An 18,685-nucleotide genomic window follows, 5' to 3' on the forward strand; every position below is an offset into this window, starting at 1 on the left:
TTCAGCATTTGTGATCCTACCATTGATCCACCTTGACTCTTCAGGGCCTTGTCTAATTCCTCCCTAGTGTACCTATACCCTAATTTTCTGATGTGTTGACTAGTTGACTAGTCTTCATTTTGATTAAACAAAGATCTAGAAAACCTGTAGCCATCTCACAATATTCATCGTATGCCTCTAAATTCTATAAAATATTTAGGGTGAAACAATAAGATTTGTGGTTTTTGTTGTTTTTGTTTTGGTCAGGAGCGACTTGAGAAACTGCAAGTCACTTCTGATGTGAGAGAATTTGCCATATGCAAGGATATTGCCCAGGGGATGCCTGGATGTTTTGTCATCCTTTGGGAGATTTCCCTCATGTCCCCAATAGGGAGTTGGAGCTGACAGAGGGAGCTCATCTGTGCTCTCCCCAGATTCGAAACTCTGACTTGTCGGTATTCAGTCCAACAATAAGGTGAATCAGAGAAACAGAAAAGCTTAACTTTAGGGCTTTGGATAGTGCCCGGCGTGTAGCCGGGGGCGGGGGTGGGGTGGGGAGGGAGCTTGAGGAGCTTCAGCCCCCCCGCCCCGAAATTCTCATGGTGGTCCGCGAGAAGGCCTTACTGGTACATTATTTAAACTGTTATGTTTATTCATATCATGATCTGATCACCATACTCAATATATCCCATATGCATGGGGGTATTGGGGTAATGATACAAAAGGTTTGCTAGGGTAGACCCTCTTTCACTCAGACTCAGCCCCCCCCCCCCCGAATCAAATTCAGCCCTCCCTGATTCAAAATCCTGGCTATGGGCCTGAATAGTGCAGTCCTGAAATCAGCGCAGTCACTGAAATCAGCTGAGAAAAATCAAATGATTTCTTCGATTGACTGGAGCAGCTCAACTTTTTCAATTGTCGTGAAGGTGTTAAGTGTGTGTGTACACAAGGGAAAGAAATATTGCTTTGCTAATGGAAATACACATATATGCCTGAGGCTTTAAAGGCCAAGAGTTTATAGTTGGACAGCTGCTGTGACAGTTTGCTTGGAATTGTGCCCCATTCCATTAAAAATACCAAGGTGGTTCATTGGCAAGAGATGTAATGCTGTAAAACTCCTTGTGAGTTAGGCTATTACTTGTTCAAGTGCTCTGTTCCAGAGGATACTTATGGAAGGAGTCATGGACCTCATCACAGGGAGAAAACAATGGATGAACCGGGTCCTTCGGGATTTATTTGAATGCAATACAGCTGTGTATTTAGGTTCTCCTTGAATCAAGTTGGCGCACAGTGAAGGTCATTCCTCCTTTTCATCTGAGGATGCGATCTTGGGAAGAATACACAGTAATTGCATGGAGATGAGAATTCTGCTTTAATTTAATCTGAAAAATAGCATGCCTGCCATCAGCTTGCAGCATCTTTTGGCCCTCAACTCCTATATCTTCAACATAACTGAAGCCTGCTATTCATGTTTGTTTTGCTTAGCTTCCTTTTCTTGAAACATAGGGCCCTTCCTATATCCCAGAATATTAAGGCAGAAAATCTCACAATATCTGTTTTGAACTGGGCTATCTCAATCCACATTTGGATAATGCGGGATTTTCTGCCTTGATATTCTGGGATATAGGGCTGTGTTGAAGAGCCCTTAATCCAATGGCTGTGTACTTGAGTCTGAAAGCTGCCATTTTAAAGACCATATAATGTTTTCATTGAAACTATTGCATTTGAGAGGCAGTCCTGATTAGGGCATTTCTTTCTGTCAAGAAAAGGTATGAAAGTGTTTTGTTTTAGTTATTTGAGCATTGGATTATGGCTCTGGAGACCGTGATTTGAATCACTGTTCAGGCACGGAAGCCTGCTGGGTGACTTGGAGCAAGTCACACTCTCAGAGGAAGGAAATGGCAAATTTCCTCTGAAAATATTTGGACAAGAAAACCCCATGATAAGTTCACATTAGGAGTGGAGACCAGGTGGCGAGAGCTCCATTATACCATTGGCCCAGAAAGTGATGAAGGGCCACCTTTCCATCCCTAAAGCCACAGTTTTGGCCTTGGCGGGAGAGAAGAGCAGCCAGAATCTGGAGGATTCAGTCCCCTCTCCCAGTGCCATCACTTTTACATTGGATGTCCTGTCTTTTTAAATTGCAAGGCTTCCGAAATATTATGGTGAGGATGATCCAGATTTTGATGTTTAATGCTATGTCTTTACATTTTTAGGATATTACTTAGGGACCTCATCACACTAGAGCAAGTATGGGCAAACCCAGGCCTGTAGGCTGGATGTGGCCTCTTTGGTTCTTTTCTCAGGCCTCTCTCTCACCATCCTATCTGTCCTTCCTTCTCTCTTTCCTCCCTCCCTCCCTCCCTCCCTCCCCTTCTTCCCATCCTGCAGAGGCTTGAATTGTGCCTTTTTCCACGGAAGGGGGTTGGACTGGATGGCCCTTGGGGTCTTTTCCAGCTCTAGGATTCTAGGATTATACATCAGGAGTAGACAATATGGAGTCTAATGGATACTCTTTTTCTCTCCCACCCATCATCTCATCCTGACCAAGGCTAACCTTTTTGGGATCGAACATTGCCCGTCTTTTCCTGCTTCTTGGCAGGGGGTTGGATTGGTTGACCCATAAGGTCTCTTCCAACTCTATGATTCAATTATTCTTTCCTTCAATTTCTACCTTCAAAAGAGGGGAGGAAAGGGGCATGGGTAGAACCCTCACCCTCCCAGCCTGCCCACACTGCTCCAGCCCATCATGTGGCCCACAAGTTAGAAAGTTTGCCCATGCTTGCACTAGAGTGTCTATCCATTTTAAATGGTATGGCTGCTTCTTGCAGAATTCTGGGGTTTGTAGTTTAGGACGTTTAAGCTGCTCAGTAGAGAGGTCATGGACCTCACAACTACAAAGCCTAGAATTCTGCAGAAAGCAGCCACAGCGTTTAAAATGGATAGACACTGGTATGATGAAGTCCTATATGGATGTCTTTCCAATTCCTAGTCTTCAGATATATTTGTGAATGCACAAAGTGTTTGTGTGTGCATGTGATGTGTGCAGGGGTGCATTTACATTGTAGAATCAATGCAGTTTGACACCACTTTATAGGTATGGGAAATTCATGGTTCTAAATTATTCTAAAGTACTTACAAAACTTAGGAGTGCTGGTGCTTTGTTTCTAAAGTTATGGTGGTGAAAATTTCAGAACTATAAAAAACTTTCAAAATTTCATTATAAATGGCAGTTCCTAATTGGTTCTGTCATAAAAATTGCCAATAATGAAATAATAATGAAAATTTGAAAGTTTTGCTAGAGTTCTGAAATTTTCACTGCCAGAACTTTAGCAACACTTTAGAAGCAAAGCACCAGCGCCCCCTTTAGAACCATTTAAAACCATGGATTGCCCATGTCTACCACTTTAATAGCTGTGTCTCTGTTGTATGGATTCCTGGGATATATAGTTTCCTGAGTCACTAGCACTTTTTGTCAGAGAAGCCTAATTAGCAGTTGAAGCGAGGTCAAACTGCATCAATTCTACATATTTATTTATTTATGTATTTATTTGACTTGTATACCGCTACTCCCAATTTGGCTCGGAGCGGTTTACAGCAGTAAATTAAAACAATACAATTAACTTTAAAATACAATAAAAACAAGAACAGACATAGTCCCAAGTTATTCACCCATCGAAAGCTTGTCGGAAGAGAAAGGTTTTACAGGCTTTCCGAAAAGCAAGTAGATCTCGGATAGATCGGGTTTCAACTGGCAAGGCATTCCATAAATAAGGGGCTATATATGTGCGTGTGTTGAAAGTATTGTGCATATAATGTTGTAAAGTAATGCTTTTGGGTTTGAAAGATTAACCATTTACAAGAAACATTGCCCAGGGGACGCCCAACTGTATTTACTCAGTCTTCAAGGAGGCTCTTTCTGTGTCCACCTTCTACAGGGTTAATATACAATAAGATACATATATTCATGCAGGTGAGGAAGGAGAAAGAGAGAGAGAGTTTTTGCCTGATGTAGCATTAATATGGGGAAGACACCCACTTCAAGGCTAATTGTGAATAAAAAGGGGGGTTTTAAAGGAGAAAAAGCTAATTGAGTGGGTAATGTAGTACAACTGGTGACAGGCAGAAAAAGAAGCAATTAATTGAAAAGCTGTAGCTGGTATTACAGTGTATTGGAGCTTTTTCCCACATCTCTCTAATCAATCAATGGCTTTGACCTGTTGTAACTTGGAAAGTCCTCCAGTTCGGAGTCCAGCAGGTGCCTTAGAACACTTTTGCTGTGAATAAATGGGAGGATAGCAGAAGTTCTGGGAGATAAGAAGTAAAGGTGAGCGCTTATTCCTCCTTGGGTCAATAAAGTTTGGATTTGCTGCCCTCAGCAGTTCCCTCTCACTGTAGGGCTATCTGTCTTGCAACCCAGTTAATGCAAACTTTGGAAAGGTCAAGCAGTCCAAATACACACATTTCTCCTGATGTAGCATTGCTGGATGATATATACAAAGCAAGATTGCATCATCTCCAAGCACAACCATTTTTATAGCAATGAAAGAGAAAACATATTCCATTTGAAATTTAGTGAAGTTATTCCTGGCTGTGATGATCACAACTTATTTTACACCCTTCTCTAAATGCCATTTTCTCACTTTTATCCTCCAAATGATTACACAACAGCAAAGGCGACTTTTTAGCCCCATCCTGCAGCAAGGGAGATAAACATAGCTCCAGCTTCAACTTGCTATGATCTCGAAAAAATACTTTCCTAGTCCAGCACTGGCTTCCCAAGCATTTTATATGATTATACAACATGATATGGAAATAGTGAAATATATTAATGATGGATTTGCGTATATTCTATACTTTTGATCACAATTCAAGATTCTATTTGAAAAAATATCATAAGGAAGAGAGAGTAGGCTAGTTTTCTTCTGTCCTGGAGACTAGGACTTAATGGAGCCATGGGTTCAAATGACAGGAAAGGAGATCCCACCTGAACATTCGGAAGAACTTCTTGACCATAAGAAGAGCTGTTCAGTAGTGGAACTCTCTGCCCCAGGGTTTAATAGAGGTTCCTTCTTTGGAGACTGTTAAACAGAGACTGGATGACCATCTGTTAGAAGTGCTTTGATTGTGATTTTCCTTCCTGGCAGAAGGGGGTTGGACTATATGGCCCTATGGGGCCTCTTCCAACTCTTCTATGATTATATGATTCCATATAATGCTTTTCTGGTATGTAAATAGTTTTGATGCATGTGTTTTGTTATGCTGAGTAGTTGCATAGCTTGAAACTTAGCCTGTCAAATACCATCAGCAGTGAATTAAAGGTCTGACTTTAGGGGCTCTAGCTAGATTGTGTGGTCTTTTGCCTCCATCTACCGATCATTTGTGATACTGCAGCAGACAAGAGCCACATGCAGGAGGAAAATATTAGCTGGAAAGTGGAGATAGTGCTATAGAAGAGGAATGTATTCCCAACACCAACTATGTCTCTAAAATTAGACTTTGGGTTAATGGGATAACCACAATCAAGCATAAATCCAGGTCTGATTTCTATCACTTTGTGGCATCTCTGTATCCTCTTTCCATTTCTTGGTTATGCCCCATTGTTAACCAGACTTATAGAGTTGGCTAGCTAGCATAAAACAAGAAATTTTGTGCTGAAATGATCCAGACTGTGCAGGTCTTCTTCATTCCAGAATTATTATTTTTCTACTCTTTACAGAAAAGATTAAAATCTGTATAAAGTTACAGCTCCCAAGATCCAATGGAGTCCTGGCAGTTACACTGGTATCAGACTGCATCAATTCATCAAAATATCAAGATATCTTAAAACACAAGCACACTCATATAGGAAAATACAATCTGCCAGATCAGGCATGGGCAAACTATGGCCCTATAGGTATTTGGATTTCAGCTCCCACAATTCCTAACATCCACGGGCCCTTTCCTTTTCCCCCTCAGCGACTTAAGCTGCATAATAATAATAATAATAATAATAATAATAATAATTAATAATAATAATAATAATAATAATAATTCAGGACCTCAAAATCAAACTGCAAAGGCTCTGGCATAAATCAGTACAGGTGGTCCCAGTGGTCATCGGCACACTTGGTGCCGGCATTTGGAAACAATAAACATTGACAAAATCACACTCTGTCAACTGCAAAAGGCCACCTTACTTGGATCTGCACGCATCATTCGAAAATACATCCCACAGTCCTAAACGCTTGGGAAAAGTTCGACTTGTGATTTTGTGATATGAAATCCAGCATATAGATTTCATTTGCTGTGACATACTGTGTTTTTGTGTCAGTAAAATAGTAATAATAATAATAATAATAACAATAATAATAATAAAGTATCTGCACATATTATTCGCCTATTCATTACACAGTCCTAGACACTTGGGAAGTGTCCAACGTGTGATACAATACAAAAGGCAGTGATCTAGTTTGCTGTGTAGTAATTTTGTTGTGCATCAAACAACAACAGGACCTTTCAGATTACTTTTAAAAAAACAATTACCACCCTAATGTCAAAGGAGCCACCTAAAAGAGCTGTTTTCCAACTCTTGCACAACCATTATCCAATAAGGCATTTGCAAATATTCATATCCCATTGCAACACTCTTATCAGTTCTGATATCATTGCATATTCACTTTGAGCTGCATGTCAAAGCTAAGAAGGATCTTATGTATTTATTTACAGGCCTCATTGGAGATATTGGGAGGAACAAAAGGGCTTTGTTCTCCTGTTTATTGGGTAACATTTATATGGAATCTATATGAAGTTGTGTGTGTGTTACTGCTCTGTGGAAAGTGTTGGTTAACTTTAATGTTGTAATAAAGAGATAAAGCAGGATATTATTATTAATTCTATTACTACTAATAATAATAATGTGCAAATTAAACATAATAATATAATAATATAATTATTGTTATAATTAATCTGCACCCTTTGGTATCTAAAATGTTTGTCTAGTTCATTGTTTGAAGAGAGAATGCGGGATAGAGCGCAACATTGAATTTTCTGTAAATTAACTATGACAAGAACATATTGAATAAGGTCTCAACAATGCCAGGTGCTTTGTGTTTGTTTGTTGTTTGTTTGACAAGCCAGATGGCTTTCTTTTTGTTCGGAGTGTGGCTGACAGACGGAAATAAAGTGCTATTAGCATTCACTGAGTTGCTCACCTTTTCCACTTGCTAGGTGTATAAAACTTCACGAATTTCATGCTTGCACACCTTTTTCTGCCTTTCGTTAAAAAATTCTGATTATCTGCAGGTGTGGCTTAATTTGTATTGAAAAAATTACATAAGTTTGGCACAGAAAACAGCATTTTCTTTACAGAAAAAAATTGCACATAAATATGAAACATCATGTCTGTGCAGGAGAAGGGTTTATTGTGCTCAGAAAACAGCATTTTCTGCAAAACAAAGTTGCAGAATTTTTTCTCTCTCTGCAGGGATCTTGCTTTCTACAAAAATGTATTTTTAATACAGAAAAATGTAATTTTAAGTAAAAGTGTGCATTTTATCTTGTGGAGGAAGTGTGAACTACAACGATTCTAACTAGGGTTGTGCATTGTGGATAAACCTTGACCCGTTTCATGTCCTGGCTTTCAGTGGGGACCCCAATCCATTTTTTGGGAACTGCCGTTTTCTATTGGCCCATAATAGGGCCCATTTTCTATCAGCCCAAGCTCCCCTTCTGATGCACGCTTTAAGGAGGCCTCTTCTTACCTGCTGTTTTTACTCTAGAGGAGGCACTTGGCTGCAGGCACTGGAATGGGCGGGTGCTTTCTGGGCCTACATACCATAAAAACACTCTCTTTTTCTAAGGAGAGTGCATGCATGGCATGCCGGCCTAGAAAGCACCCGAGCCTGCCATCGCCTGCAGCGGAGTGCCTCTTAATCTGTGATGCCAAAAAGCAGGTGAGGAGCTGGGGTTCACTCTGACTTGCTTTTGTGTTGACCTGATTTTCATACATGGAGGGGCCTTCCTGTTCCATGCTCCTGAAGAAACGAAAGGAAAGAAGGAAATGGGAGAAACAAATTCTGCGCACGACTCTAATTCTCACTCATCTTCGATTTTCCTTGTTGCAGTTTCCTAACAATTTAAAAAAAACAGTTTTTGAAATATTTTGAAGATTTTCCACATCTACTGCTGACATTAATAAGTTAATTTGGGGGAATGGAGGGGTACATTTATAGGATGGCTGTTTTTTGAAAGTTGTAAACTGTGGCTCAAAACTCTCTGCCCTGTGTTGAATGCCGTCTAGGACCAAAGTAGACAAGTTGTGGCTTGTTAAACAGTGCCATGACATCTCTTCTAGCAATAATATCAGTTAGTTGTTGGGACAATTGATGGAATTGCAATCCACACATCTTGCCCATCTTTGTTTAAACCTATCCAAAGACAGAGGACCTGCTACTTTCTTAGGATGTTTATTCCCATGTTGACCAGATCTTACCTTCATGAAGTTTTTCCTAATATTCAGATAATATCTCTATCCTGGGGTTTAAATGCATTGCACTTGATCTTTGGCCCCATTTACACCGGCATATCATGCAATTAGAAATGACATTTCATATAATTCAGTTTAGTGCAATAATGGCATTCTATGAGTCTACACCAGGCATGGGCAATTTCAGCCCTCCAGATGTTTTGGATTTCAACTCCCACAATTCTGAACAGCCTCAGGCCCCTTCCTTTTCCCCCTCTGCCACTTAAGCTGTTACAAATTGTGGGAGTTGAAGTCCAAAACACCTGGAGGACCAAAGTTTGCCCATGTTTTGTCTATGCTGACCATATAGATCTTCAACTACATTATATGGCCATGCCCATGGAGCTCTAATCTCTAGAATAGCAGAAAACAATCAAGCCCTTTCTTCAGTTCCTGTTAACAGACATGCACTTAAGCCTCATATATCTTGTAGCAATGCATGCTGGTTTGATTTGTTTTGGGGTTTTTTAAAAATATAGTATTAAAATTGTAATTAAAAGTTTTAACTATGATTTTTTAAAATACTTTTTATGTTTGATCCTGTTTTAATGTTTGCATATTTGTCTGTTTTAAATTGTATGCTGCTGCATTTATGCAAAGCCGCTTTGAGTCTCCTGCAGGAGAGATAAAGTGGGGTATAAATAAATCTAATAATAATAAATTAATATTATTCTGTTCCAAAGGCCCAGGATCATTTTCCTCCTTTCTAATGTTTCCTTCCCCTTAATGTGTTTCAGGACCCTAAACTGGAGTGCAGCTCTTGTGTAGAAACAGAAGACCGAAAAGTAAGTCCTTGGTTTTTATGTCTTCTTGTTTTGCTACTAGAGGTTAACATAAAGGTTTTAAAGAATGACCACTGTCATTTCTTGGATTTATAAGTGCCTCTGGTATGTGTTTACTTTATTTCTGGTAAGACTGTGTGAAAAATGTATTGATATATTTGAAAGAAAATGGAGACATTTTCTTTTCCTCTTGGATATAATGGTTTGGATATTGGACTGAATTGAAGACTGAAGCTGTAATGAAAATGTTCTCTCAGAGTACTTCTCTGTCCATAGGGAAAAATGTTGCTTTTTTAAATCTTGAGCCTTGTTCATTGTCTAGTGTTTTGAGATGAAATCACATTGCTGTTCTTCTATGGCTTGCTGAAATAATTTTGTGTTCCATCTTCTAACCAAAGTTAGAAGTCTAGAAATGTCCTCTCAGTTCAAATGCTTTTTTCTCTTGTTCTGTTACTCATAGACATGTTAGCTCATTTCCTGTTTGTAAAACAGGCCATAGTGGTGATACACCTATTTGCAATCTTTCCCCATCGCAATATTATTTGAAGAGACCAATATGTGAATGAAGACAAGCACTACCTCGCTTCCTCTGTTGACTCCCTCAATTCTTTACAGTCCATCTCACTGCTACTTTTTGGTTAACATAAAACATTGGAAAGTGAACATCAGACCAAAATAAAGGAGAGCTGTGTTGGGGAAAACAGCTTGTTTAGAAACAGAAAATGACTGACCTTTACAGCCATTTCAGATTGTGTTAAACATCTACCAAAGATTGAAGTTGTATTCCAAAACAACTTATGTTCTTCATGTACCAGCTAGAAGTTTGGAAGAAGATACAAAGAACAAGTTTACATACAGAGTTTGGAAACAATGCTTGCTCCTTATCAGGGAATGTACATGCACATTCCATCTTATTTTTGCTCTGTTGCATGTTTTCATAAGAATCTGTTCTGAAGCCAATTGAATTGCCCATTTTAACCCAAAGTTAGCCAAATATTTGCTTCAATCTCCTATCAAATTGCATTCATGATCCTCAAAAAGTTAAAGAAATTGCCAATATTAAACAGCTAAAATTATCATTTGAGTAACAGTGTTTATTTTGGATTTAATATACTTTTATTCTAGCATTAAAAATGTGCAGCTCCTATTTGTCAAGCATGACAGCAGAGCATGGACACGTTTATGTCTTTTGAATGCCACCAAGATTCTCAATGCTATCATTTTCCTTCTGGTTTTGTCTGATAAATACTTGCTGAAACAAAATGGGTTATCTCTGTCCTTCCCTTGTCACAGTGAAAAGAACAGCAGTAAAGCTCTTCTGTTTTTACTGAAAATACAAATAGAACTAAAACTTATTTGTAATAGGTTAAACATTCTCAAGAGGGATCCAGTAAGTATAATTTGTTTCATGTGAAATGATTCACCGAGCTTCTGAATCCATGCTTGATGTGTTCCTAAGTCCAGACTTGCTAACTTGCATTGGTAACTATAGGCAGAAAAATGTTTTCAGATAACACTGACCTGGAAGACGTCCCTAACCCCTGTGGGTTTAATAATGGCACACACATAGTGCTCAGTTTCCAGAGGTCCAAGATGTGCCAAAGTGTTTCATTGACTCCTTTTTTGTCCCACCAAAATGGTTTCTGAAATTGCTTTCAATACTTTCCATTGTACCCTTGATTGAAATTTTGATTAGATTTTGAGATGTCTGATGGGAGCAAAGGTCCCTTGGAGTTCACTCAGATAAAAAAGAACAATATCTTGGTCTTGAAATCATGGAGCAGATTCCATCCAGAGTTAAACATTTTTGTCTCCCTCTCCTCCCCACGTTCATTTCCACAGAAAGGAGTTAAGCACTGTTGCCACTGAAATAGACCCCTGTTAGCTTGTGACAAGAGTTAAAAGGCATGCCTTATGTCTCTAAACAGAAAAATGGGTTGAGCACATGGCTCACTGATTATTTTGAAGGATTCCCATTGAATGCTTCCCCAGCTCACAAGATTTCCTCACTTGAATCTTTATAATGGTTTTCTTCTTATAAATCACTCCATATAGAACAAGGAAGTGTTTATGTAAAATCATGCTGATGTCTGCAAGCCAAAGATCCTGTTGAACAAGCAGAAGGCAGTCTTTGTTTACGTATTGATTGATGGATTGATTGCTTGTTTTCCTGCTCTCCCATTTAAAAGAGTCCACGTCAAGAGCTCTTGACTCTCTGAAGCCAATATTCAGGAGAAGGATGCCTAAAATGTAGAGGGATTCTCTCCTTTTTAAAAAATGAACATCATGTGACTCTTCTTGCTCTGCTTTTAGTTCACAACTGAGTGGAAGCAGAGAAGGCATTGGTTTCAGGTGCTTCCAACTGCAGAACCAATGCAGCTTGACACCACTTTCACTGCTATGTCTCAATGCTATAGAATCCTCAGTTTTGCAGTTTGGTGAAGCCCCAGTACCCTTGGGCATTTGAAAGTTAAAGAGTCTGTAAATTACAACTTCCATAAATCCATAGCATTGTGTGATGGAAATTAAAGAGTTGTCAAACTGCATTCATTCCACAGTGTAGAAGAACTCTTAGATCCAGTTTAAAGGATATCAGATATGATAAACCTCACTTCTAAACGGATGGTGGTGGCCAATGTACCAGCAAGGTAGCAAATTGGATCAGTGCCCAATCCACACACTGAAAAATAAAAGAAATGCATAGAGAGGTCTCTTGAGATAGAAATATCCTACTAGAAACAATTTCTTGAATACATTTATGGCATATGCAGCAGTGGCTAGTGTCTCCCATGTTACCAGTCCAGATTTCAATTCAAATTATCCAAAATTCTGAACACTATTTCTGAATAGCTTCAGCACTTTGGATAGCTCATTTAAAGATAGTCAGAATTTGATGTGGATTCGTCAAACCACTTCAGTGGGGACCACCAGATGACATTGAGAGAAAGCTCAAAATATATTGCCGGAAAGCAAAACAATTGGTGGTTGCTCCTTCATTTTCAGAACCAAGCTTTTAACTAAGCTGAAGTTTGTATCCAAAACTTCCAAGAGGGGAAAAAAAACTTTTAAGTGCTTTCTTCAGCAGAAAACTTTGGTAACCCACTGCAGACTTGATACTTTGAGTCCATTAGTTCTCCGTGTCCCTTTGAAACTTGCCCGTTGTGCCTGAGATTTCCATTGCTCTGCTTCCCTACCTCTGCCTTTGATTAGGCCCACTTCTCCTTTGTCAAGTCAACCTCGCTGGGATCTGCATTGACATTCTTGGCAGCATTCCCTGGAGGCGACCACAATGCTGACAGCTAACAAGAAGCTGAGTGGTGTTAGCTTTGTAGTTCAAGGTCATTCACAGTGCCGCATTTCGCTTCCCTGCTCCTGCAGCACAGGCAGAAAGGAAACAAAAAATGGTTTGCTGTGAGAATCCTTTTGAGGTTTGTCTTGAGAGAGAAAACTGCCACTTTCTGCATGCCAACACCACCATGGGGCCTACAAGATCAAAAGGGCTTTATGCTACATCACTGAGCTGATAATGCGAAAGGGCCAGCAAAGTTGGGGAAGGGGGGAGTGTCCCCTTTGTGCTGTAAGATTTCATAACTCTGCATGATCCTACGAGGAGATACAATATGCACAGTTAAATGTTTGGCTTCTCTGCCTATGGATATAGATTTTTATAGCACCGTCTGTTAAAGGGTCTCACAGCACTTTCCAGAGATTCAGTTTTGTGAAGAAATCAAATGCCATATTTATAATGGCCCACGTGCAGGTGAGCAAAGTAAAGGTCAAAGACAGCAGGGGATACTGATCAAAAACATAAATCTGCCCATGAGATACAATGAACATCCACCTCTGTTCCCATATAGATCTTAATTCCAGGTGGTTTTTGTGTTTGTGTGTTTTCCTTCTCAATGCTGAACAGAGAGCAAAATGTCTTATGTGCTCCTCTTCAAAGACCTTCACTTATACAGAGTCCTTCTAAAATGCCAAATGGCTGTTATTAACATCAACCCTTTTGGTTTGAAGGTTTCATGATTGTGATGTTTGTCCCTATCCTCATGTTCAGTAGTGCTCCAAATACAGTCCTCATTGGGGTTACAATGCAGGACCACTATGAAAGAGGGAAACCTGGATTTAAAAACAATTACACTGAAAGAACACCTCTCGTGACTGAGGCTGTCTTCCAAAAGTAGAGTCTTGGCAGTGGACCTGTAAGTGATTGTAGAAACTTATTCTGAATCTGTATTGGTCTGTCACAATGAGGACATTGAACACCCAGCCCTTTAAGAGTTCTCTAAACAAAGCTTTCTCCAAGCAATACTCAAGAATCATCTACACATGGAACACCTTGAAAAGGTTGAGGAATAAACTGAAGACCTCTATTGTTGCAGCCCAAGAACAAACCATTGGATACCAAACTAAGAAATATCATGACTGATAAGATTGACCCAATTGATGTGAAGCTGTCTATCCATTTTTAAAGTCTACTTATTGACTCAACCCATTGCAAACTTGTTTTTCTATTAGTGTATGCACAGCCTGGCCAAATGAATCTGAAAAAGTCCCCATAGCTTTCTGCCAGCTCTAATTCAACAAGTGTGCATTTCTGTGTGTGTGTGTGCGCGCGCGCGCGCATGCACACTCAAAACTTTGTGATAAATGTAAATTCCCATACAACTTGAGGTCCTAATGGGAAGCTTCAATGGCATTTGAATGCGACTGCTATTGGTTGTTACGGTCCCCTTGTTCTTCCTGTCACCGTGACATGCAATTACGGAATTTCAGGATAGAAAAGATGACAGTCCTTCCCATGTGTGCATTCCTGTCTCTCTACTTAATCCAACCCCAACCAGCAATCAGTGATTTAATAAAGTGACAGGAGACGACGGATGTGTCAAAGCATCCTTCTGACCTCCCTCAGAAGTGTCAACGCACAGGGCCATATAACTTTTTTATGTGTGCTGATTGTTCAAAATATGTACAGAAACTGCTAGTTCTTTCTCTCCTGTGCTGCAATACCCAGTTTTGAGGAGAAAAACAGCAAGGAATGAAAAAAGTAGTAGTGGTGAGAATTGTATGAATTTAAGAAAGTTTTCACACCATGACCAATTTGATATAACCAAGCTAGGATGAATAACAAAGCTCAACCAATAACAAAAAAATCGTGGTGTCTTTGATTTTAGGCCTGTTCCTGGGATGTTTGGGGGCACCGATTCAGAAGACTGCATTGGATAGACCGCATCAGTTATAGTTTCTTAGATGTGGTTATCATGGTTGAGCAGATGGCAACTGTTAGGCAGCGTATGTTCTGTTTCTCAAAAACTAGAGGTGATACTGGGAAACTGGTGCAATTTTTGGAACCGGCAGGTCAAATATACCAGTAAACAAGACTAACATTTGAGACACCAAAATGTGGGTTGGATATTGGTTAGAAAAGGGATAAATAGAAACAGGGCATGTAATTTCTAAACCCCCCTGGTAGTAATATACCTAAAGTGAAATAAGGTGTACATCAAGCTTTATGAGAAGATATCATATGTGTGATAAGCTGAGCTCAAATATTTATTGATATGAGAAGGGAAGCTTAATGGCCCCTCCACATCTTTATTTACTTTTGCTCTCAGAATCCTCCACAAAGGCCAAACTTGAAAATAAGCCCTTTTCACTGTCCTCCAGATTGATGGGCGACTGGAGTCAGTCTTCATGTTTTATATATGAAACCTGTGCAGTCCAAATATGATTTATGTTATCTTAGCAGTTTGGGCTCAATTCCCTTGGAATCATCTTCTTTTTGATCAAGGTCAGAAAACCCTGTTATTGTGTCATCGATCTCAACCATTGGAATCCTGCTATGTACACACAAACCCAAACATAAACACACATCCTGATGACTTTTAAAAATATCACAAGACAGACTGTGGAGGCATCTCTGCGGTTTGACAGTATACCAACATGAAGGGTTTTGTGTTTTTATGTCTGATATATGATATATGGACATAACCTGGGGGGAACATCAAAAGAAAGAATTATCTACTAAGCAAGAAAAGAAGGGCATGTGGGGATATTGCATAACATCTCTTGAATTTGATAAATGCCATACATCCCATTTGGAGTTAACACATATATGGAAATGATGCTAGTTTTTGCAAAGGATGAATGCAATGCAGTTTGAACTGCATTGCCTCAATGTGATGGTATACTGGGATTTGTTGTTTGGTGAGACACCATCATTCTTTGGCCGAGAAGACTAATGATCTCGCAAAACTTCCATAGCATTGAGAGAAACATATTTTATTCAACCAAGGCAAGTGAAAGAAATTAAGAACACTGCAAATACATGTGCAGATTAATAAAACTGTATCACAAGTGTCCAATATGAAACAATGGTAGGGAGAATATGAAGGTGGAAGAATCAACATTACTGAAAGATTTTTATTCCCATATCCTTACTTTAACCTATTTCTGGAGCTAGCATAATCACATTTTGCCATTTAAAAACCTAGACCCTGAAAGTTAATGTTCACAAATGAATAAACTAAATTTGGGTATTTGTTACACATTTTTATATTAGATGGGGGAAATGCACCTACATCAAAAGAAACAGTAAAAAAAAAACAACCCTAAATTATAAGTAATTTATATATATAAAAAAACATCAGGGTACTGAAATTAAATAAAAATTAAAGAACATGCCTACAAGCAAAGTAATGACCCATCTGTTCATTACAGTCTCTGCTTCTATCAAAGGCACAATCTCATTAAAAGTATATTTTTGACTACAGAATGAGTTTCAACTGCATAAAAGTTGCATGACTTTGTTCTCATTTAGCCAAATCATGGCAGGGTGTTCTTTTCTGAGGATGTGAGAGCAAGCTACCTATTTCCAAGAACAATAATAGCAAATTTGCAGAATTAAGAGGGGCAATGTATTCTCTTTTAATAGCAGAACCTTCTTTGGCTCTTAGTTTTTGCTTGAATGCCCACCTGAAATGATCTGCCCCATCTATAGCTGGTCTGAGTCCCTCTACGGAGATAGAGAAGATTGGGATATAAAAATTTTAAATAAACAAATAAATAAATACAGACACTACTCCAGCCTCATTCTGGAAAATTATTTATTTATTTACATTAAATATACCCTGCCCTTACCCCAAAGGAGACTTCGAGCGGCTTATAGAACACCCATACAGCAAACATTCAGTGGCGATTATACAATTAACACAAACAGAAATAAAGGCAGTTTTTCCCATTGTACTATTTATGGTATCTTGGAGGCTGTGCTCAACTCCAGTCATGGGGAGTACTGTCACTCCATCTTCCATGCAAAGGAGCTTTCCGCCAATCAATGTCCTTAAGGGCGCCTTTATTACCTCCTCACTAAAAGCAGTACCTATTTATCTACTCACATTTCTGCTTTCGACTTGCTAGTTTTTTTTTTGTCATGTCAGGAGCAACTTGAGAAACTGCAAGATGCTTCTGGTGTGAGAGAATTGGCCGTTTGCAAGGACATTGCCCAGGGGACGCCTGGATGATTTGATGTTTTGTTTTGTATTTTTTTATCATCCTTGTGGGAGGCTTCTCTCATGTCCCCATGAGGAGCTGGAGTTGATAGAGGGAGCTCATCCACCTCTCCTTGGATTCGAACCTGCGACCTGTCGGTCTTCAGTCCTGCCAGCACAAGGGTTTAACCCACTGCACCACCGGGGGCTCCTTGACTTCCTAGGTGAGCTGGGGCTAACAGTGGGTGCTCACCCTGACCCGGGCTTGAACTGCTAACCTTTCAATCAGCAGTATTTTTCTGCAGCACGTAAAATCTCTAATTTTAGAGATTTCTTAAGAAAATCAAGCAATTGCCACTCTATCCCCTTCCCATCTTCTCAACAAGATGCTATTTTTTTCCCATCTCGTCTGATAAACATGGCTGGAAAACCAACTGGCTCATGTGTTCTGGGGGAGCTTTAATACTTTCCTAGGTGGTCTTTGGACAAATACCTTGATGATAAAGAAACGGTTTGGTGAATCAAAATAAATTATGGGAATATTAGAAATCTGTGAATTAATTCTTCCAACATGTGGAGAAAGAAAAGACCTTGGAGACTGATTCCCAATCTAAAGGTAGTCCATTTCATAGGTAAAGGTAAAGGTTTTCCCTTGACGTTAAGTCCAGTCCTGTCCGACTCTGGGGGGTGGTGCTCATCTCAATTTCCAAGCCAAAGAGCCGACGTTGTCCATAGACACCTCCAAAATCATGTGGCCAGCATGACTGCATGAAGTGCTGTTACCTTCCCGCAGGAGCAGCTCCTACTCACATTTGCAGGTTTTCAAACTGCTAGGTTGGCAGAAGCTGGGGCTGACAGCAGAAACTCACACCACTCCCTGGATTTGAACCTGCAATCTTTTGGTCAGCAAGCTCAGCAGCTCAGCGGTTTAACCCCTGCACCACTGGGGCTCCCAGGTCCATTTGAAGACTTTTCAATTGTCCTACATTTACCTAGGAGAGACCGCAGAGGGTTATAACTCGAGAGACACCAAAATATTTTGGCCTCCAAATGCCTTCTAGGGAAGATGATTTTGATTGCACATTGAATAAAATTTCCTAAAGATAAAGCTGTTCAATTATATAACACTGGTAAATGATGGCCTTTGCTTTCTTGGATCCTGTAAAGTTAGATAATAGCACAGGGTGACCCACACTGTCTAAGGTTGCAATCCCCGATTCAATGTGCCTTCTGCTTATTTATGGGTTATTGTGAACTATAGCACTGTGTTGATATTTAAATATTTAGTTTTAGTTCCATTTTACAGCATCTCTCACAACAATTGCACATTTTTTTTAAATAAAGAATACACATTGCATACAAAAATTAGATGTAAGCTAGTTATACATATTTATTTTAAGTCTCTGGTATGGTTTCGTATTATTTCATATTTGCCATATTTAATCTTCTGAAAATTTCAACTGTTTCAAACACAGGTGTTGGTAATTCCATGACCTGTATTAATTAAATGAGCTATCTTTAAGTGAACAATAAATGTTATTCTGTGTGCTTTTTGGGGGGCTTCAATATCCAGAAGATGGCAGCACAGGACAAAGAATCTATACTTGGCTGCTTGGCTCTTGAGTTAATTAAAAGAGGTAATACAGACATAGAGCTTGATATCTAGAAATTCTGGTGAGACTCCAGTCGTTAGAATAGGTTTTAGGAAATCAATGAAAGATCATTTTTGTTCCCTCTTTTTAAAATAAAACCAAATAAGTCTTATGGCTTCATATTTTAACAATATTTTGAGAGCATTTCTCCTATCTTGTTATATACATCTGACTCTTACAGAAGCAATTTACATAAAATTGGGAAGAAGCACCATCTGAAAATAGAATAAATAGTGCTTTCAGTGTTGGACTAAGACTCTGGGGCTTTGCTCAGCC

The 18,685-nt window shown here is 39.3% G+C and overlaps 1 protein-coding gene across 9 annotated transcripts in view; it reads left to right on the plus strand.

The window, feature by feature from the left end:
• LOC137095529 (RNA binding protein fox-1 homolog 1) overlaps window positions 1-18,685 on the plus strand; it is a 1,101,487-nt gene that overhangs the window by 352,819 nt on the left and 729,983 nt on the right. For all 9 annotated transcript variants that reach the window (XM_067462295.1, XM_067462296.1, XM_067462289.1 and 6 more), the window contains exon 3: window positions 9,223-9,270. In XM_067462295.1, the coding sequence (XP_067318396.1) occupies window positions 9,223-9,270 (48 nt within the window). The remainder of the gene's footprint in view (window positions 1-9,222; window positions 9,271-18,685) is intronic.

This window comes from Anolis sagrei, chromosome Y (genome assembly GCF_037176765.1).
Source record: "Anolis sagrei isolate rAnoSag1 chromosome Y, rAnoSag1.mat, whole genome shotgun sequence".
In the NCBI taxonomy this organism is placed as follows: Eukaryota; Metazoa; Chordata; class Lepidosauria; order Squamata; family Dactyloidae; genus Anolis; species Anolis sagrei.